General features: G+C 46.2%; 1 protein-coding gene across 2 annotated transcripts in view; it reads right to left on the reverse strand.

Moving 5' to 3' along the window:
- Positions 1–3,224: 3,224 nt before the first annotated feature.
- sulf1 (sulfatase 1) overlaps positions 3,225–22,715 on the reverse strand; it is a gene marked incomplete at its 3' end in the record, with an annotated part of 31,061 nt that continues 11,570 nt past the window's right edge. The window contains exons 2-20 of one of the 2 annotated variants that reach the window (XM_079292414.1): positions 21,951–22,243; positions 21,234–21,473; positions 20,375–20,526; positions 17,609–17,778; positions 14,755–14,905; positions 14,466–14,641; positions 14,138–14,266; positions 13,521–13,577; positions 11,344–11,470; positions 9,141–9,354; positions 8,508–8,754; positions 8,303–8,399; positions 8,041–8,135; positions 7,818–7,889; positions 6,872–7,044; positions 6,610–6,752; positions 6,295–6,418; positions 4,808–4,841; positions 3,225–3,388 (exon numbers count right to left, since the gene is read on the reverse strand). In XM_079292414.1, coding sequence (XP_079148540.1) covers positions 3,355–3,388; positions 4,808–4,841; positions 6,295–6,418; positions 6,610–6,752; positions 6,872–7,044; positions 7,818–7,889; positions 8,041–8,135; positions 8,303–8,399; positions 8,508–8,754; positions 9,141–9,354; positions 11,344–11,470; positions 13,521–13,577; positions 14,138–14,266; positions 14,466–14,641; positions 14,755–14,905; positions 17,609–17,778; positions 20,375–20,526; positions 21,234–21,473; positions 21,951–22,125 — 2,610 coding nt within the window. In that variant the 5' untranslated portion in view covers positions 22,126–22,243. Of the gene's footprint in view, positions 3,389–4,807; positions 4,842–6,294; positions 6,419–6,609; positions 6,753–6,871; positions 7,045–7,817; positions 7,890–8,040; positions 8,136–8,302; positions 8,400–8,507; positions 8,755–9,140; positions 9,355–11,343; positions 11,471–13,516; positions 13,578–14,137; positions 14,267–14,465; positions 14,642–14,754; positions 14,906–17,608; positions 17,779–20,374; positions 20,527–21,233; positions 21,474–21,950; positions 22,244–22,715 lie in introns of those variants that run through there. The other variant, XM_079292415.1, reaches the window with a different exon arrangement.

Consider the following 22,715-nt stretch of genomic DNA (forward strand, 5'->3'; position numbering starts at 1 on the left):
CCGTTAATATTAGTCCGCGAGCAGCTGACTGCCTTCCTCTTCCGCAACGGGCGTAGTGCGGTTCCTGCTCCGCTGCTTCTCCGAAACCCGTCTGAGGTCGTCCTTCGTCACACAGCAGTTATCTAGTAGTCTAGGCTTTTAAGAAAGTAGTGCAGCGAGCATGTAAAACAGTGAACTCCCTTTCTAGTAATTGGATGTTGAGTATTCTGTTCCTGGGTGTGTGGGGCCCTCTAGTGGACAAAGAGGTGATTGCGTGAAGGCCAGTGAATGTTGCGGTTTGTCTTACTGTGCTATGAAAGTCTTGGCTTTAATGTTAACTATTAAACTAATCGAATAAAGTTATTGTATAAATGATTCTGATTAGTTCGATGGAGAATCTGATGCAGTGAATACATTTTAAAAGTTAACATTTTGGGCCAAGATCCGTGGTATTCTGCCAGTTAAAGATTATCACGTGGTGATGGCAGTAACTTATTTTAGTATTATCGTGACTTAGTACCTCAATTTACATATTCATAAGTGATCGTTGTGTAAATATTGAGAAATCAAATGAAGCGTATTACTGAGCTCGCGCATAGCTCGGAGCATATTTATGAATTTACCCATGATATTGTAGTTTAAAATGAAAAAAAGGGTTGTAAATGACTCACAACTACTCAAAACAGAGGATTTGTCTCGTTGTGCCTGAACAGTATTATTCACACGGGAAGGGTTGAGTTCATCATGGGGGGGGGGGGGGGGGGGGGGGAATCTCTACCATTCCACGGCTTCAAAAAGAAGAATACCGATGTGGGATTATAGATCCATGCAGAGTCATTTTACAAATAAGTATTTCTTATATTCACTTACTAATGTGGCCGCTTATGAAATACTGTTCTGATAAAATACTAAATGAACATGTTTGAATAAAAATGTTTAAAATGTAGATTGCAGCTTTTATCTAGACTTCGCTGCTAGAACAGTGGAGGGTAAAGACTCATGCAGCGATGGCACACGGATCGGTATTGGACACTACTGTTACTGGACACTTGGTATTCTGTGTCCTGCTGTTCAGCCTGGACTACTACTGACACGTGACTTGGGGTTGACTGTAGAAGCTGTATTCTGAAAGTCGAGCTCTGATCGCTTTTGTTCCTCGGGAGCAGAGGTCTGATTGATGTTTGTCAACTCTTGGTTTACAAATGCCTTGAATACCTGATATTTGTCATAAAAAGTTTAAAAAAAGATAAAAACGCTGGACTCGGATGGATGAATTATTGCAGAGCGTCATGGATATGTGGTGCGACAAAAAGTTACAACGGAAACGTCACAGGGAAGGTTGAAAGGGTTTATTTAACAGCTTCGTGGCTTTCCTGAAACCAGAGTTGTTCTAACACTTTGTACACACACCTACACACACACACACACACACACACACACACACCTACACACACACACACACTGCCAAGAAAGAAAAGGACAGCCTCGGTTTTTTGCAGAACCGTATTCTACCCAGAAGGTACAGATGAACTACAGGCATAAAGGTTCAACATGGGACTACTTTATGCAACGTCTGCAGAGTATTTTACCGTCATAGAGCACAGTGTGCTGTCCTATAACGCGTTCTTAGACTGCGCAGTTACATTCAAAATGAATTGGCCATGTGCAGCGCTTCACTGTCGGATTATCAGAAGCTCCACATCATACAGCACATGAGGCATTGGCGACATCTCCATTAAAAACAAACACGTTCTAGTCCTTGGTGATTGTGTCAGCATTTTGCTTGCGATTTGGAATAACTTTACTGAAAATAAGATTCCGTGACAAACGTAACTCGAGCTGTCTGTACTTTACTTACTGTTAACTGTCCTATGATTGTCTAAACTCTCTGATACTATTAATGCTGTATGACAGAGAGGTGAAACAAATGCAAAGAATGTTGTCATTCGGCAATATTAAAAACACATTTTATTTAAAAGAGTTATTTGTGAAACAGATGTTGATTCTGGAACTTTTTCACAAGTGACAATCCAGTTCTGGTCTTAGTTTAAAAACAAACGAGTTGGTAGGAAATAATCTTTTTATAAAATCTAAATTTTACACATGGACACAGACTTCAAACAGGGTCATCACGTGGAAAAGTACCTTTTTATGAATATAGAGCGAGTACTGTACTGATGAAGCGTCCAGTGACTGGGCAGGTTTATGATGCATAGACTTTAAAGCTGACTACTGCGAACTACTCATTCAGATGTTGATATGGTTTCACCACTCGCACTTGTTTTTCATAAAAACATATTAAAAACATCAATGGTGTTATCCATGCGGAATTAATCACTTTTAATCCCGACACTTAAGTTTAGCTGCATTAAGGCTTTTTCTTTTTTCTAATTATATATATTTGAAAAAACATGAACATAACACTGTTTACTAGTAGGCACCTGTAAAAAAATAAATAACTTTAATACTCATTATACAACTCGGACTGACTGAGGTGGCATCACTTGCCGTTGCTCTCGGCACGCTCATCTCCCAATAACTGTCTGTATGCTGAATCAGCGCATGCGTCGGATTCAGAGGGTCTGATTGGAGGGTTGAGGCAGAGAACCGCTGCCCTCGTAGTCCAAGGTGAGGGGCAGCGTGGACTGAGGCAGCACCTGCACTACCAACCCGACACTAGTCTGTGTGGTGGGGGGGCTCCGGGTGGTGCTGGCCTGCACCTTGGGCCTCAACGTCTGCGGGGAGAAAGGGAGGTAGCCCTGGGCCTGGAAAATGTCCTCTTCTCCGAGGCCCAGGCCGGGCTCCAGCTGGGCCTGCAGGCTGTTGTGAGCGCTCAGCAGGTTGTCGTGTCGAGTCTCCAGCTCCGTCACGCCGTTCCCGCTAAACATCTCCCCTTCCAGCTCCTCCAGCTGCGGTGCCCACATGTCGCTCTGGAAGATGAGCCCGTCTCTTCTTGGACCCGATGGTGATGACATCACAGGCCTCTCGGGGAGGTCGTTGACAACAGGTTCCAGTTGCCTGGGTGCGGGTGGTGCTGACGGCGTTTTGCTGGGGGCGGGCGTGGTGTGGCGAGCCTCTGTGGCCGGGAATGGCCAGACGTCGCCGGCTGAGGCCGGCTCCTCCCCGCTGCCCTCTTCAAAGCCTCCACCCCCGGCCCCGGAGCCCAGCTCTGGCAGGGTGGAGTCGTCATGGGTTCGGTTGAATTTGTTAAAAACGTGTCGCAGTGCAAACATATTATCTATATCCTTCCGGAAGTTGACCCAGTTGTCTGGGCCGGGGCTGTAGTCAGGCCTACATTCATAAAGGCTTTCGTTCATGCTATACAGATCCTCCAGTCCCTGCCAGTTCACCTCCTCGTCTGTCAAGTTGGGCAGCTTAACCCTGTCGTCCGTCCCATATTGTCTGTGTGCTGCCAAACAGAAAGAAACAAGACGGTGAGAATCTGCTGCAGAAAGAAGAAGAAGGAGTCAGACACCATGCAGCAATGCCCAGCCTCCGGCTCTCTCTACAGCAGCCAGTTGCATAGGGGTCGAGACCCCAAGCAACACACACACACACACACACACACACACACACACACACACACACACACACACACACACACACACACACACACACACACACACACACACACACACACACACACACACACACACACACACACACACACACACACACACACACACACACACACACACACTGCAAAGCAGCATTAGACAAACACAGCGCCCACACTAAGCTCAAGCCACGAGTAGTGCAAACACATGCGGCCTTAGAAATTCACATAAGAGAGACAGACTGAAATGAAAAATATGAAATGATACATAACAGACTGACATAATGATCTGCACATGAAAGAAAAAAATGGAGTGGCGTAGTTCATGAAAGGTCTGCACTGGATTGAAATGCAAAGTCAGGCAACCTGGAATAAAATAATTTAACAGCAGAGGACTCAGAAAAGGTGATCAACAAAGGAAGATGCTCAGGAAACAACGAGAAAGGGAGCTTGCTGCTGAATGGTGGAAGCCCACACAAAATCATAATGGAATTCAAAAGAATATCAGAAAAAGACATAAATAAAAGAAAATTGCAGGAAAAAAAAGAGTCAGTTTGATGTCGGCAAGTTAAAGCTGAGGAAAAGAAGCATCAGTGCCACTTTAGGTTGGCTTTCCTTGTGCGATCAGACTCATACTGCAGCGGGAGGATGAAGATGGTTGGACATAGAGGCAAATTACGCAGGTTTTTTTTGTAAAAAGTGAATTAATTAGCATTTGATAATTGCTAAACTAACCAGCTGTGGACTAAAGCTCCATATTTAGCGTACAGATTCGAGAGTAGTGTTGATCTTTTTGGCCAAAATGTCTCACTACTCCTTTAAGCTTTCATGTAGAATGAGATGCATGAGGTGGGTTGATACAGTATCATGCATTGTCATCCACGTGCACTTGATGCTTGGGTCTCAAGTAGAAGCACAGATTCAGCACCTCTGAGACCTCCTAATTTATATTTAGCCGGGGTAACCGCTTTAAATGTTGCACTCTCAAGCAAAGCTGAGAAAATATGCAGCAGGGAGTATCTGTAATATGTTCAGACTGATTGTACCCTGCAGATAACAGCGAAGGCAGATTGTTTGCACAGAGGTGACAACAAATGAATGATGAATGTGCTTTAATGAGGTAAAAAAAAAATAAAGCGTGTCCCCCAGCATGCAGCCACAGATTAAGCGCCAGCAGCTCCGTGGATGGATGGATTAGTGGGAATGAGGCAATTCGGCCCATGCAGGTGTTAAAGAAGAAGCCACTGAAGAGAAACAAAAATTGGTGGATACCTGTGTGGCTCATAGCTTCCTCCATCTTTACCTCCTGATCGGAAAAATAAAAGCAATCGATTGTTAATGCTCTGAATCAGGGAGATACGGGAGGGAAATAAATCGGTCATTCACACTGAAGAGGTCTTCATGCACAGCTGCGACTCCCTATGGAGAAATGCAATTATCCGACGATCAGAATCAGGAGGGAGGAATGACGAGGAAAGAGATTTTTGGATTTGAATAGAAGGAAAAACGGGGAGGAAAAGTTTGAAAGGTCATACGATTGGGCTGGATGGAGACGATGATTGTTCAGTGTTTTGTGAGGTGTAGAGTTCAACGGGGGTTTCCCCTTCAAAGCAAAACACAGAAGGTTATCCAGTCAGGCGGTCGCGATGGTTAAGTCACACTCCGCAAATAGAGGCAAGTAAACGTTAGATCCATTTCACCAGATAGTAATCGTCTAATAATCCTGTTCTTCCAACAAAAACATCACTTTTGGTGGAGCCACAACAAGCGATTTCATTGGTCCGGGGAGCTGGCATCACAGCCGAGCACGGGCAGCCGGTCAAAGTGAGAGATGCTCGGCTGCTGTGTGACATGCGCTGGCACGGCTTTGACAAGTCCGCCGTGCCAGCGCTGAAACACAATCAGTTTCCTCAGAGCAGCTTGGCCGCTCCAGTGCTCCCCACTCTCCAGCTGGTAATTACAGACTGAGTTTTTTGTTTTTTGTTTTTTTTTATCCTCAGGACATAAACGACGCAGCCAGTTCATGCCACACACGAACGCTTACGGCTCTGCCATACAGGCTTCCGTCATCACTGCGTCGCTTGTTAACCACCTCCGTTTTGCTGGGACGTCTGCTCAGTGAGGACGCTTGGTGGTCGTTAAAAAAATAAATAAAAAATACATTGTGGCTGATTATGGCAGTGACGCAGGAACGGGCCCAAAATGAAATGACAGCCTCAACTGCCTCGATGACAGCGCCCTCCAAATAATATCTCTAACACTCAGTGAGTCACAACGGGGGACGTGGCCCGATTTTATTGAAAAATCCTCAGTAAAAAACTAAGTATTTGTACAGTAAGTGGGGGAAGAGTGGAAGGTCCTGGGCTGAGAAAGAGAGGACTTAGTGTGTGTCCTTATGAAGAGAACGTTGAACACAAAAGACACACTGTGAAGATTCCTTGACCTCCTCCTGGAATCCCAGCATACATCAGTGAGGAGGGTCATCAACACATGCAGCCATGTGCAAATACACACACCACTGAGACTGAAACAGACTGGAAACACGGCAGAAGACTAGACTTCCATACATTCATATCGCTAATTCAAGCGTTCATTGAACTCATTTGAATTTAATAATCTGGTCGAGACTTTAACCGGTTCAATTCTTCTGTGTGAGAAATCTGTTTCAGTCACCGTTGGCATAACATGTCCACACGTCCATACATGTTGTGGACAGCTAACTGGGGATCAATACACGTGCAGAAAGTGGGCATCTTCACCTGTGTCCTGGCCTTTTGGGCGAGGGTTACACTGCTTGTAACCCTGACAGCTCCTCATCTCCATCAGCTGGGCATGGAGAGAGTTCAGCACGTCCCGATCCACCGTGTACACCGCGTTGGTCAGCTGCACAGGCACAACACACACACACACACAGAAGTTGAACAATCACACAAAGAATGTTGTTTTCGTGTCATGGTGTTACTTTTAAATCTTCAGCCATCTCCAAACAAAGGGCCGGATGTAAATTGCACGTTTCTAAACTTCCGAGATGACAGTTTTCACAGCCGCATGCCTGGAAGCAGCTGTTCACCCACCTGGTAGGGGTCACTGTTGAGATCAAAGTACTCCAGGAAGCCAGTGGAGAACTCGCAGAACAGCGTGTTGTGGGTCTCGTTGATGGTTCTCAAGCACCAGTAGGTGTTGTTGTTGGAGCTGGTGCACGCGCAGAATCCCCCCACTGGACAGGAATCAAGATTCATTGGAATTGCAGTCAATTCCACCTCAACCACGAACAAATATCTTAACAGGCCTCACAAATAATCCATTGTCAAATGAGCTTGAAGTCGATGTACATACACGTCCAGAGAGGAGCAGTCTGCCAGTGGTCATTGTTATGTGTGAAGCAGGTGAGGCCGGGCAGGCTGCAGTCGTCTCCTTTCCTCTGCCGTTTCTTTTCCTTCCTTTCCTTCTTTCTTCTGCGGATCTCGATGTACAACTGGGCCTTCCCGTCGAGTTCGTGCGCTGGCTCCCTGCGAGTAGAAACGTGAGAGAATTACAAAACAAGCGTGGATGCAAAGATGACATCAGCCCCCTGCCCCGCTCTAATGCCAGTAACCGCAGTGGTGGAGGATTCCGGAGGGGACTTCCAGAAGGCCTCGCCGATGCCAGAAGATGACAGCCTGTTTACTTTCATGTTTAAGCTCTCACTAGGTCCAATTTTCTCTGGCATGACATTCTAGCCACTGTCCCCTCTTCCTCCCGGCCTGAACACAGAACAGGCACGGCGAGAAAACAGCTGCTTTGTATCGGCACAATCTGTTTCCAATGTTTCCTGGTGTAAGTTGATCACCGTGTTTGAGGGATCGACTGATTTCCCCCCCTCTGTTGAGTCATTCCGTCTTTCCATACACTCAATCACTTCCAGATACACACACACACACACACAAAAAAAACAATAATAACAAAAATCCCTGGCCATGCATCTGCATTGTCATTTAAACGCCATTCAGGGACCAAACAAAGAACATTTCTAGACAAACAGCAACACATCACAGTACACATCTAGAAACACACACACATGCTGGACTCATCCGGGATCTACAAAATCATCTGAATGAATGTGAGCTTTAAGGTTCAGCTGACATGCAGTGACCATGCAGATATTCAGCAAGAATGTACAGTTAAGCGTCATGACATACAATCTTTTTCACACTTGATCGGATGCAAATCATGGTCAGTGTTCATTAACAAGGAAAGGGGTGAATCTCAATGCGGCAAACTCATAATTAAAGGGGAAACTCACTTAAACGGATGGAGTTGACCATTCCTGCTCTTCAACCTCTCTGCCTTGTTTCTGTCTCCTTTGCTAAAATAGCTGTTTTTTTTGCAAACAGAAACAGAGACTAAGGACTCCAATAGGGGGTTTTGCATCAGGCCTCAAACAAGTCACGATAACTTGCATTGTGTTTGGAAATAACATGAAAGAGAGAAAGGTATTTTTGAGGTAAAAAACGCAAATGACGAACCTCTTCTTCCCACAGTCGCACTCATCTGGCCGCGTCCTCTTCAGGTGGCCTCTTACTTCACGGAGGTTTTTGATTTTGTCTTGAAGTGCTTCGATCTGGAATTAAATATGCGACAAATACTATCAATTACAGTGAACTATTCAGACAAATCCTTGACCACTGACAACATCAGTAACCTGGAGAATGTGTGTGTGTGTGTGTGTGTGTGTGTGTGTGTGTGTGTGAGGCGTATGGTCCGAGATTCTGAGCTTCGTACACTCACCTCCTGGTCCACATAGCTCTTGTGGTCTTTCCAGGCTCTAGAGGACTGGTAGATTTCTCTTTCACAATGAACACTGTCATTCATCAAGATATAACACCTGGAACAGATGCAGAGGAACTTGTCACACGCTGCTCTTTTGAAAGACATACAGTGCATCTGCATGTGAAGTCATGGCTGCGATACTGAAGGGAAGCTGCCTTCTTACTTGTGGGTAACTTTCACAGAGTTTGGGTATCCCACGGCATTGGTATCATCCGCCAGCATTTCCTCCGAACGGTCATCTGACCCCAAGTGAAACTCGGGGTCTTCTGGGTTGTAGTGGCGCTTTGAGATGACGCGGCGGCGGACTGCAGACTGGTCATCTGCTTGGAGGTCGATGTCATATATCTGACCTTCGAACTCCACAGACAGGGACCTGGTCTGCCGGGTGTGGACAAAACGAGGACGAAAACCTACAAAAACGATACAAAACTCGAGTCAAGCAATGCTTTTATGTGCCAATTTCAGTCATGAACTCCTTATTTCAGTGTTCCTGACGCATCAAACCCCCAATGTTCAACTCATCTTGCATCTTAAAAGCTCCTCGGTGTTCACACATCAGCTGCACCTTTTCTAAGCAACACTAGAGGGCATCAAACCATTCAAAAGCACAATCCCAACCGCGCGCACACTCAAGACAACATCCACAGAACAAATAGCAGGAGGTTTGCTCGCCTCCCCTTAAGAGCGTGAATAATCAGTAGCAGGAGGTCAAGGCTTGAGCCGATGCAGATTTCCTTTCGACAGACAGACATCATGCAATGTTGTAAGTAAAAAAGAAAGATTGACGTATACTCACGATGGCCTGATGAGGCAGATAACTGGCGGTGGGAACGGCGGTCGGTTCTGGAGGGGTTGAGGAGCGTGTCCCCACAGTCACAGCCCCTTTCTCTGTTGTCATAACTGCTGCGGGGCTTCAGGCTGCGGGCCCTCTTCCTGGAGCCTTCTTTGGAACCGCCTTTGCACTTCTGTATCCTCCATTTCCCTGTGATCTCCTCCACACAATGCCATTTCTGCACAACGACAACCACAGCAGAAAATAAACGGGGCGAAACAATAGTCTCTCTGGCTAACCTGATTTCTTTGTGTAAATCTGAAGTGTCCTTGAGCTGTATCCCTTTTGGAAATGTCCATGTTTCTTTAACAATGAGCGGACTGTCACGCAGAGCCACTAATAAGTGAAAAACTCAATCTCAGACAAAAGCCTCTGTCTCAATCTCAGAAACTCCTCGAGGAACACATACTTCTGTGAGATACATCAGGAAAATCGCAGCCTGTGGGAAAGAATGGCATCCAAAAGCAGCAGGAACGACAAACCAAAACGACCGCGTGAGATGAATTGAGGCTGTCTGGTGTCTAGAAAACAAAGAGGAAACCCCTATCACTCTCACACGGGGTACGTCTGTGCCAAGTGCGTCACCAGCGTAACTGTATCAATACATGTCCACGCACTTGCCTACATCTTCCGTCCTCCTCAACATGTATTCCCACTTGGAAAAGAAAGCTGTGAGTAGTGTCGCTGGTGAGGTCTCGTATAAATGGATGAGACACATCTGTAGAGCGCAGTGCTGATGATCGGTGGTGAGTGTGGGAACGAAAGGCCAAACAAAGGGCCATGAGGCAGCTCGGGTTTCTTCTGGGAGGCTCACATGGTGACGAATAGCTTGCGGGCTAAACAAAGCGGTTACATCAGCATTGGACAAGACACGAGAGAGAGAGAGAGAGAGAGAGAGAGAGCGAGAGCGAGAGCGAGAGAGAGAGAGAGAGAGAGGGGTATTGTCACTCAGGGATGAAAATAGTCGGCCTTTTTATGCTTCTCTCTCACTCTCCCTCCTGTGCCATTGCAGCAGCAGCAGGTCAGCAAAGATGGATGAGAAGCGCGGAGGATGGGGAGCGGTTAGTCCGGAGCAGACATGGATGACCGTGCACGCTGAAACATGAGCAGATAGTGGAAGACCCAAAGTATGCACCCCCCCAAAACTCCACAGTAACAAAGATCTGTCTCTGTCCCTCGTGAGTAAATCTGGTGTGCCCATAACAAACCTATGCCGTTTATAACTAAACACAACAGAGGCTTTGCTCTGTGAACAAAAAGACTTCATGCTGTCATATTCAAAAGGCAGCAACTTCCAAGACTTTAAAAAAACTCCTCTCAAGAGGTTGAATGTCCTCGTTGAAGACCCCGATGCTTCAGTTTTTGTTAAACTGCAACAGGGAGATCAACTGTAAAATGCAGAAAACCAGCTGGAAAAAAGAGAGACAAGAACAAAATGAAGACGAGCGATGAAGCACTTGCCGGCTGTTTGTGAGTAACATCTCCCCTGTAATTTTGTAAGACAAACACCGCAGGCTTTCAGGCCGCTCACTGGGAGGTCATGTTAAATCATGCCAGACGGGCCACTTAGGACCAAACCGTATCCTGCATGACACGCAGCAACATATTGTGACCTACGCTGTAAATGGTTACTGCTGCAAATGCTGTGTGCACTATTACAGGTGCAGACACACATACATGCAACTGTATTCACAAGCCTCGCGTGCAATCGCACAACACACTGCTGAGCTCGGCTGGAATTGCTCCATCGCCGTCTTTAATAACGGATTGCTTCATACACACTTATGTGCCCATAAACTGGATCTGGACTGCATTAGTCAGCCCATCAGAAACCCTGGCTGTCATTTAACGCTAACTCAAAACTTGTAACAATTTGTATTGTTCTGGTCTGTGTGCTGCAAGGCCACATACTGTACCACTTGGCTGTTTAATGGGCATGGATGAAAGGGGGAAAGCACCAACACATTAACAAAACTGTGCAAAAGGATCCAATTATCAACCAACTGATGCACTTTAAATGGCTGTTTCACTTTTTGGCTCTGTGGAACAGCTCAACGGGCCACATCAAGAGTGGTACTCATCACAGTTACAGAGAAGAACTGAAAAGAACATTCCTTGGTGGGTATCAGGGGCTCATTTCATTTGCACATGGGTGTGTTGGTGTTACCTGTCCAGGCTGTTCGCAGGGTGTCTGGAATTCGGCCTGCTGGCAAGTCTCTTTGACCTTCTTGTACTTGGGCAGGCTGTTGGTGTGCTGAGTGTTCACCGAGTCTTCCTTCTTCCTCAGGATCTTTCTGCACAACGAAGAACAAATCAGCATCAACAAACAGACTTATTCAGCGAGTCAATATGCTATTAAATGATGAAAGTATCGCTGAACTGAGCTGAAGGTTGAAGTCACTGTTTCCTGTTGTGTTACTTTCTGTCACTGTGTGCTTCTCGTGGTCACGACCAGTGAAAGGACACGTTATGAAGCATCTTTGTGTGCCAGAGGGTCTGGCCATGTAGCGCAGCCTCACTGCTCAGCTCCAGGCCAAGCTGTTCGACCGTTCAACTGCACTGCCCCCCCCCTCTTTTCTCCTCTGCTACTACCACAAGGCATGGCTGAGTCTCTGCTGAGGCCATGCCAACCTCCACTAACCCCCAACTATCTGCCAACATGGCCTGGCTATACCCTGCGACCCACAGACAGAATGGCGGCGACATCGACGCACAGAACAACCTGTGCCCTGCAAGACTAGGGCCGTTGTCTTGCACAATCCGGTCTAGCGCTCTGTTCCAGGGGGGAAAACAGCCAACGTTCACACACCGGCTTGGCTGTAGTCTCGACCCCTTTCAGCCAAGGGTGATTAAAGAGCCAACAGTTGTTGTCCATGTCACTCCCCGACGGCTGCATTATGCAGATGATTAGATTCTCAAACAACATAGTCAGCCCCAGCTGTTCGGAGGAACGGTACTGTAAGCTCATGTGAGGATATTAAATCATCGAGCAGTGAGAGAACTGTACCAGAAATATTAGCGCGACTCCGTGTGTGTGTGTGTGTGTGTGTGTGTGTGTGTGTGTGTGCTGCTACATCAGTGCTTGAGTAACAGAGCGAAAGGTCTGTGGAGGCTAATCTCAGTAAGCTGGCAGCCTTTATGAACAGTGTGGATTAATGGAGGAATGGATTAAAAGAGCTAAAGCCCCCCCACATGTCAAAGGTGACACTCTTTTCATTTCATACACAGCGGTCCGTAGAACAACTAGTTCTTCTGTCACAAAAACATGCGCCAGCAGGAGCCTGATCTGTATGCACAGCTAACGAGTGCTTCTTTTGTACTCTTGGGTGCAGATGTTGGCAAATGAGCAAATTAGTGGAAAGGAGATGACAGGGTTTTTGGGGGAAAAAAAGAGGAATTGTGAGGAAATGATTGTGGGGGAAAACCAGCAGCTGTATGGGAGAACGTGACATGCCGTAAAATCTGGCCTCAACCAGTGTTACTGTTCTCTCCCACTGGTTTTCCTACCCATGTCTTTCCGCTCTCGTTTATTTCATTTGAACCTTTTCGTCTTGGGCACCTGGCATCATGCAACGTCTTGATGGGATTCTTTCTTTCCAAGCTGTCAGGTGTCTGTCAGTGAACCCGTGGCATTACCACAGCTTAACATGTTAAGTGGACAAAAGCGGGCTGTCAGATTGGAGGTATCATTTTCTGCAGCACATATCGGGCAGCAGAGGCCGAGGTTAAATAAAGAACCGACAGGGTTCGCGAGAGAGCGTGTGCTCTAAAGCGTTGGCTATAGCGTGGCTGCTGCATTCCTCACCGTGGGGAGCGGGTGACATGTCCTGTGAGTGGATTGAGTGTGAGCCTCCCAGCCATTCCTCAGGTAACATCATCCTGAGCCTAGCTGGTCTTTGTTTATTTTGCGTGTGTCTAGCTATCTTCCGTCCGTCCCTGCCAGTGCACGAACAGCAGGCGAAGTCAGATTTAGGGCGCTTAAAACATGCAAAGGTCCCCTTTAAAAGACAAAGACTCAAATGACCTGGTTACACATGTGTCGGCGCCTCTTGCGTGAACTGTTAGAATTTGCCAGCCGCTTATGGCTCTACTAAACAACTTTGAATATTTCAACCTCATCCACCGCCACTGCCTTCCAAGCCGACTGTGGTCAGGAAATGTCTGTCAGAAGACAAATCACTGGGGGGGGAAATGTCTGTGTTGCTGGACTAGGGAACGTCGTTGAGCCTTTTGCACATTTCGGGTTCATTGAAATGTTTTGTCAGGTTTTGTGTGACACACAATGCTCTGCAATGACATGGATGTGCCTGTGGTGTGGAAAGGGAATAAAGAACCCCAGTTTACCCTCGCTCCACCAGGAATGTGTCCCTCCAGACTTTGGGTTTCCGGTTGGGTTTGAATCTGGGAAAACAAAACGGACAAAGTTTATAAAATTCATATGGCCTTTGCACTCACCATCAGTTGCAGTATGTCAGGCATGCAGCAAGCCAATATTATGATTGATCATAGTGAGCTCAAGACATTGTGGGTTCAAGGGAACAGTGTACATGCTATTTGAGCATTAACTTGATTATGTGGACCTGGAAATGTTTATGTCGATGTTTTTTCTTTTAACAGTGCAGATAGGTTAACAATAGCATGTTTGTGCCTTTTTTGTGCTTTATTCAGATTGCGCACTGTTTGTACGGTTTGCTGGGAAACAAATGATTCAACTTGCAAACAAATTCTACTCTGAAGAATAACCTCAGTAAATCAGAGCCAAAAGTCCTGCAGCCAAGGAAAATCCACCGAATTGCCCCCGAACCCAGTTTGAGCTCAGCTGGAGCAAAAGCAATTATTTTTGCGGTGGAAATTTGCATTTTCTCAATAATGGCAAACGAATAGGACTGTTGCACATGCACATGTACTGTTGCACATGCACACCGTGCTATTACAGCATGGCCTGATGGATCCGTACAGACCTATTGCCAGTCTTTTCCTGCTCCAACAGCTTGAGGATGGACTTTCCATCCATGTCTGGAGGGGTGTCCAGCCCAGCAATGTGGAGAATGGTGGGGGCTAGGTCAATGTTCAGCACCAGATGAGGATTTCTGAAGAAGTACACGGACACGAAGTTTAGTTCATCTTCCGAAATAGATACAGTGATGATAGATAACAAAACCAAGGAACCCGAACAAACACTGAGAAAAAAAAGACACACCCAGCACAGTTCATTCTTGACCTTTACAACATAGAGACAATGTAATGTGCAAGCTAAGAAACTCTGATAATGATTTTAGTTGGACTTACACGGCCCCCGACTCTATGTTGGGCCCTCTCAGAAAGAACGGCACGCGGATGTCAAAGTCATAAGGCATCGACTTGCCCTTGATTAATCCAAACTGACCAATGTGGTAGCCATGGTCTGCTGTATAGATGATGTAAGTGTTGTCCAGCTCTCCAGTTTCCTCTAGCATGTCAAACACCTAAGGAGTAAAATGAGCGACGATAAGAAGACACAGACATTGAGAGAAAATGCCTCAGAGGAAGAAATAGGAAAATCCTAAAAAGAAAAAAGTCCATCACCAATTTCACTTACCTTCTGCACTGAGTCATCGACAGACATGAGTGTCTGCAGCCTCTTCCGATGAAGGAAGTTGGTGAACTCCATGTGGATGGGTCTCATGGGGCCTGTGTACTGCATGATCCAGTGTTTGTCCATATTTGGGGCATAGTTGTAGCTGGGAGTGCTAGTAGGAGGACACACAATGGAGGGAGACATTTGGGATTGAGAACATGCATGTACAGCGTGTTCCTGATGAAGTAAGAAAATAGTCATGGCGAGTTATCAGAGCACGCAACATCGATGAGGACTCCATTTAAGATGCCAAGAAACACCTGTCTGGTACTTTTCACAACCTACTGCTCGGTAACAGGTGCCGCAATTGTCCAGTGTGTTTGCCGCGCATCAACGGCGCCTCTGTTTGTTGGAGGAAATGTCTTACTACTGAGCAGCCAGCGCCTTAGCTGTTTTTCCACACCTCTCTCCGACCATCTCTCCCCTCACACAGAGACGAGAGTCTCCCCGCTCCGCTGCGCTCTTGGCACAGACAAGTCATTTGAGGGTTGGCACTTGCTCGAGAAAATAATAGGCCCCAAAGTCAAGTTTGCAACAACTGCTGGACCAAAAACTCAATAAGTCATGGTCATTTGAAATGGGGAATTACAAGCGTGGATAAAGAGCAAGAGGGAGGGAGGGAGAGGCAGTGTTGTTTGTGGAGAGTTAGAACTGAGAGAAGCTGTTCACCTGTATTAGCTGTAGAGTAAAGGCGAGAGATAAATGGTAGACCAATGCATGAAGTTGACTTTCTGCCTGCAAGGTTTCTGCAGTTCAAAGCAAAATAGTATATGAATAACATACTGTAAGCATAATATAGTTATCCCCAGAATTCATAGTCATATTTGTCGTCAGTAGCGTTGGCGTATAATGTGACGACGACAATTAATTACTGTCGGAATTCACTCCAAAATAAAACTACAAACGAACAGGTTCCACCACCGAATAAGCAGCTGGACAAGTATCACGACTGAGATACTTAATGAAGACCTGCTGGGAGCTGCTTGGCTCTGATTGAGTGAGCTGCCTTCGTCTCCTCAGGCCTGCTTTGTGGGAAGGGTGAACTCTTCACCCACCTAGCCAGGCGGTCTAATAAGCCCCACAAAGGGACCTGTCTCTGGGCAATGGGCCACCAAGGTATGGGGCCCTGGGCACAAGGGAACCAGGAATGCAGAAGTCAATGGAACGAAGCCAGTCCATAGGAGAGGTCACACCTGCCACGTATACGTACGTCGGTGTTTTGTTGCATTAGCCCTGGATTACAGCAGCCCAAGGGGCCCGCTGTTCACCCCAGAATGCCTCCTGACCTTACGGAACCTAACGTAGACACATCCCGCATGAGGATTAGTGACATTCCCGTAAACAACTAGCTACAACCAGAATAACTTCGATACGCTCCCTGCTATAAAGAAGGCATGCCATTGAGGGACCGCATTACATCTATAGTGTTTAAAATAGGTCAGGAGCTTGGCTGACATCTAAGAGGCGCGGTAAAAAAAACACTTTCAGTGAGGAATGTTCATGACATTAACGTCAAACCCTCCCCGGCTATTGTTGCTGTCAAAAGTAGAGACGCTCATTTGATATATGAGGCAGCTCCTCCTTTGCTGCCACGCAGTCTCTTCCCAATGCATTAGGGGTTAGAGGTATACGACATCTGCTGGAAAGACAGAAAGTGGCAGACCAGACACATTTCCATTGGTGGTTGACCTTACCAGGGACTTAATGGCTTTTGTAGAGAATTACCAAAGCCCATTGAACCAATTCAAACTCAAACTGGAACAGCTTGAAATAACAATCATATGTCAAAGACATTTGCTCCACAACATCTGCCAGTAAGTAGTTTTTCCATATCTGTTATGTCAACAAACACCAAAACAAACACCGACCCGTACCGACTGCGTTTGCTGCCGCAGTAACCTCACCACATATTCAGGCGCACAATCACTGGGGCAACCCCTTTAGTCACCCCCGGGCCCCAGGTCCACCCCCTTCACCCAGAGGCTTGAGCTAAAAATAAATTATTAATGTCACAAAGGGTGTTCTCCCAAGCACACAATGCATTCCTCTCATCCCAAGAGCCCACGGGGAGAACGTACTGATTGATATGGACAGGATCAGGAAGTGCTTTGCGAATTTCACAGGAGGAGAGGGAGGGGTGGGGAGAGCGGCAAGGGATGAGAAAACGACAGAAGACAGAGAGACAGACAGACACAGAGATATAACAGATAGAGCGACTGACAGGGCGAGCAAACAGACAGAGGAGAATGTTAGGTGGGGTTGAAAGTGAGAGGGAGGAAGTGGGGAAACACTGAAAGCGCTGGTAAACAGAAAAGGGGAATATTGAGCAGAAATGGCGGTCTTGAAACTTATATCTACAACAACAACCTCCCCCCCACCCAGTGGAGTAGGACATCCTGGGAGCCTTTTTGGAGGGCCCACCAAGAGATGGCAGGGCATGTTGCCATGGAAAGACCCACAGTGCTGCAACGCTGCCTCAACTCAGTAATGAGAGTTGTTGGAGGCCAACGTGGGCTTGGCATGCGCGCTGTGCTCCATTAAAAGAAAAAAAGCCATCCGTGATCTTCTTCATTGGTATGTGCCCCGGCTATTCTCGGATGACAAATCATTTTGATTTCACGCTTGCCAAGTCATCGCTCCAAGCAGCTTCTAAGAAGCCTGTCATCACTGGTGATTGAGGCTCATGAATACTGTAATGTTATACAGACCAAATCATGAAAATTCAAATAAAAAAAATAAAAAATCCATAAAGCAGCAGCTATGTAGGAACCATGATGAGTGCACGTGTGATGAAGTGAGTCTGAATGCATCTTACATGTGCTGCGACGCATTTGGGAAGTGCTGGGCATACTGTGGAGCCGAGTCCTCTGGGCCATGAGGAGCAGCGTGACTGATGACCATCATCACAGGGCGGTGAGGGTACATGCGCTTAGACATGCGGAAAAAGTTAGTGCTGTCGTTGGTGATCAGATCTGTGAAATAATCCTGGAAAAGAGAGAATAAACAGGATTTATTAGGCGCTGCGGGGCTAAAATCACATCTAGAGAAGAAGGCTAAAGAGAAGGTGGAAGGGGGGGGGGAATGCAAAACAACATGGGCTTTGATAAAACTCGTTCGCAGTCCAATCACCACGACATGCTGCTTTCCCTCATCCAGGCATTTTCAAATAAATGGACAAGGGCCACTGAGCATATGAACTGGGGCCATTGAACACACTACCAATTTGTCGAGTCAACAGCTGGCAGCTTGCCTGTGTGAGTGTGTGCTTGAGTCTGTGCATGTATGTGACGCCACTTGATGGTGGAGAGGAGCCCGGCGCTCTCAAATGGTATGTTGTTATGACAGCTCCCATCCTCTAATCCTCTCTGGGCAATCCATTCCCTTTCTCCTTCAGCTTCCTCCTCTCCTATTCAGCTGCGTTTGACTCCCTTTTACTCAACATGTGTTTTCTTGCTTCTTGTCACGGATTCACTCTGGGAGATAATGGAACTACACAAATAAGACACAATAACCTCGACAGTTATAAGCCTCAAACTCTACCAGGGAAATGAGCTCAAGTGAGAAGCGACTTGTACACAGGAGATGGGAAGGACACAAAGTCCCCGAATGCTCTGTTTTTCCAGATCTATTTGGCAGGGAGGACACATGAGTGAATTAAACTGTAGCTTACTATAAAGAGCTTAGACTTGTGATATTGTCACATCAATCCACCCACAGGCCGGACATCTCAAAACCTTTATTCCAGGCTGAATAAAAGACGCTGGAGTCTGTCTTGAATGTACAGGAGGGTCACACCCTGAACAAAAATCACAATATCATTTGCCAAGTTTCCAACAGATTAACCATTCTACCTGCAGTTTCGGCTTGCCACAGTTGTTGTCTGGCATAATGCGGAAGGGAGTGCCAGGTTCGGAATGAAAGGGTAAAGGGTGATTTTCCTGAAATGTCAGAAGTGGGTTTGGCTGAGTCATCCTGTCTCTATTAATAGGCTTTATAGCCGGGCCAGCTTCAATGGCCTGGCGGCTGCACATGCCCATGGAGGCTGGTGATTGCGTGCATATGGCGAAACATCACCATCCTTGTTTTCTATGCGTTGCCAGCTCCCCATAATCTGAGCCACCGCAGCTAAAGGCTCTGGCAGGTCAGAAGGAAGCAAAAGTGTCACCGGGAATGACTGGCCAACAGCTCCAAAGTAGTCAGGAAGGTGAAGAGTATCACTTTTCCCAGAACCTTTTGGAGATGATTAGTACTAAGTGTCACATAATACAATCCCATTCACACATGGTTTAATTTCCCCCAATGACATTCACCCGTTAAAATTGATACTCTGACATTTTAGGTTGTATAACAGCCAAGATGGTTTGACTGTCAATGCAGTAGGGAGTTGAGGCTTTGAAGTCATGAGACTTGTTCATGAAGAGTTATTATTTACACGCTTTCAAGCACCGTTGACACCAACATATCACATCTGGCTTGAATTTGCATTGCTTTGTGTCATAATGACTGTTGTCTTCTGTCATGCAATTTGAAGAAACATATTGAATGGATTATACTCGAACTAAATCTCACGTAGGTCTTTGACAAAGGCCTTAATGTCAATGGGCTCACCCTCCTACAGATGGAAAATCAAATGGGACTTCATTGAATGAAATCACTGGGCAAGTGCCTCATTTAATCACAATGACTCTGTTTGGAATACCACAACCTTCTGACCCCGTGTGAATCTAAAAACAGGACCTGTGGTTGTCCCAGTAGTAGCAGGTTCATGGTTTTTGTCAGTAAATAGCAAATAGTGTGTCCATTTGGTTCTAAACCACAAACTGCTGACCAAGCCCATGTCATGTAAACACCTTGGCCTCAGCTTGTGGGTAACTTTACACCTCAGTCCAACTTGGCAGAGGAATAGCAGTCCAAACATTTGCTTGCCCATCTTTTGGGTAGGCCATCTTGAAACATGTCCAAACTGTAAACCCTCCTCATGGATTCTTCATGTACCCAGGACTACGCTACCTGGGAAGCTATTGGCATGGAGCTGCGAAAAACAAACTGACAGCTCTTCCAAAAACATTTGGGGATGATTGATGGCCGATGCCATCCAGAGCTACAAAAAGACATTGTAACCACAGTGTTCATTTCCAGAGTCTGACAGCTGTAAAATTAAGTTTCCCCTCTTCTTTTACTGTGGCATTATAGCGCAAAATCAGTGCGAGAGTGAGAGTCAGAGTGAGACAAAATAAGAGGAAAAGGCAGACAGACAGAAAGTGAGACAAAAACAAATGCAGGGTGGCATTTATCACAGGCTTCTCATAAATATGCTGTCTAAATGTTAAGGTACGTCATAATAAAGGGATGCTGCAGAAAGCGGAGACTCCAGCTCAAGTCATTCCCTTTAATTCTTGAATGAAAATTCCTGCCAGCCTAGATCACAACACCGTGATAAGTGAAGTGCTTCACCGTCTGTATTTACAGGTGGAGTGGAACCTGCAATTTGTCAAGTCTTTATATCAGGCCATAAAGGGAAAATAAAATGAGTGATTGAGTTAACGGTCCCCTTTTTTTCCGAAATTATAGGAACACATACCTTTGCATAATCGGCACCATGTTTCTCCTTGTAACCATTCCGACAGACAGTGTAATTATAGAAGCGGGAATTTTTGATCAATCCAACCCATTCGCGCCACCCAGGTGGGACGTAGGTGCCATTGTACTCATTGAGGTATTTGCCGAAGAAGCCTGCAGAGAGACAAAGGAAGGTTTCTTTAAATACCAAAATTTAGGCCATAAATAATGTTTTCATTGCTGGCTTACACCTGTACCTGTGAAAATTCCTTGTCTCTGTGTGACTTTATCTGTGTGTGTGTGTGTATGTGACGCATAACGTTTTTTGCTCGTCTCCTTTTTGCTGGCTTCACTGAACAGCATTCTCGGACAGGCTGGGCAGGGAGCCAGCCTGTCCTCGAGAAGGCTAATTGCAGACTCACGCATCAGCTCTTAAACCGCAGGACGTGCTGCAGCCCCACAGGACCCCACTGAGCTGCCCAGTCCAAACGTCCAACGCCTGCCCATCACTCACACAGACACTGTCTGGTGAGAGACGACAGCGACCTGGCACGCTCACCTTGTTTGCATTTCTCACAGCAGACAGCCAAGGCAGAGCGGTGGAGTCTAGCTGACGGTAAAAGATGTTCATTGACAAACACGTTGAATAAAGAGGGCCTAAGAGGACCTATGAGCTGGTGGTGATTGACAGTATATTGGCGAAAAAAAGTGAGATGGTCACAGTTCCCAATCAGAATCTGAGAAATGCCACTTTTCCAAAATAAGTAATGGGAAAACCGCTGCATTAGGAGGTCTTTGGTGGACATACAGCAGGCCCTTAATGGTGATCATTGTTTATAAAAGGGTTAATATATGCAAGCGCGTGTCCTTGTTTCACCAACCTGTCCTGTAGCCGGTGTTGTTGAGGTAGACGGCGAATGAGCGTGGCTCGTGCTGAGCTTGCCAGGAAGGGGAGGAGCAGTTCTCATTGTTGGTGTAAGTGTTGTGGTTGTGGACGTACTTGCCCGTCAACATGGAGGACCGTGACGGGCAGCACATGGGTGTGGAGACAAAGGCATTGGTGAAGGTTGTGCCTCCGTCTTCCATGAGCTTACGGGTTTTATTCATTACCTGCAGAGAACCTGGAGGACAAAGTATGGAGGTCAGTGCGGATTCACTGAAGTCTTAATTGTGCTACATGCATTGTTAATACTAAGGGAAAAAAACTGCTTGTGACAATACACACACGACAAATGTTATTATTTTTGCAAAATGACAATCACTTGTATAACAAAGTTCAGTCCAGTTCGATCTCCTGATCTTTTCTAACTGAATTCTCTTGAGTGGCAAATAATAAATATTCAGCAGTTAATAGGCCAGATGGCCATTCTGCTCTGGCTTATGGCCTCTATTTAATATTTCATGTGTGAAAAAAGACCACATACATCCTGATGCAAATGTACTCGAGGACAAAGAAATTGATTAAGGCAGCGTGAAAACAAATCCCGGAAACAACATTTCTTTTCATTTTTAAGTAGGGCAATAATAGTGCCAAAAACCATGAAAAGTGAATAGGGCCTATAGAATTCAAGGAAGACCAGAAAGTGTGCCAACCTTACCCAACTCAACATCCTGGTCGTCAGTTATGATGAGGATAATGTTGGGCCGGATGTTCCTGCGGTCTCTCTGGATGCGACCCCTCAGGCCCTGAGCCCTGGTGGTGGTGAAGGCCCAGCTGCCTGGAGCCCAGTCCAGAGACAGCAGGGCCAACCAAGCCAGCCACTGCATCAGCATGGTTCCCGAAACAACAAGAGACCGGGTGGGTAGCGGGGAGGAGGATTAATGGAGAAATGAAGGGAGGGAGAAGAGGTCCAGCCAGGCCACTCACTTACACTCGGGCAGCCGTGGTCGACTATGGAGAGAGAGAAGGAGGAAAACACATGGAGACATTACAACAAGGGAAAAAAAAGAGAAATAAAAGGGGGGAATTTTAAAGTCGTAGAATAGCAAACTGCATTCAATTCTAAGAGAGACAGTCAGTGAAAAGCCTAGAACCATTCTAGGAACATTTACGCATATTTACTTCAGAGACACTGTGTGTGCATCTGCTCACAAATCGTGCGGAAACACAACAGTTGATCCATAAACAGAGAAGCCAAAAAAGATTCTTCCGCGCTTAAGCCCTTGATGGTCCACCAAGGAAAACTTACCCAACAGTTCCAACTAAAGTTGCGTGCTGACCCCTTCAATACTCTGCCCTGTAAACAAAACCCCTCAACATCAACTCCACTGACCTGAACTTAAAAAAACAGCTTGATCACAGAAACCGCAAGCGAAGCTCTAGAAACAAAGATCTCACCTCAGAGAATCCCATAAGTCTCATT

The sequence above is a fragment of the Melanostigma gelatinosum genome (genome assembly GCF_949748355.1).
Source record: "Melanostigma gelatinosum genome assembly, chromosome: 20".
In the NCBI taxonomy this organism is placed as follows: domain Eukaryota; kingdom Metazoa; phylum Chordata; class Actinopteri; order Perciformes; family Zoarcidae; genus Melanostigma; species Melanostigma gelatinosum.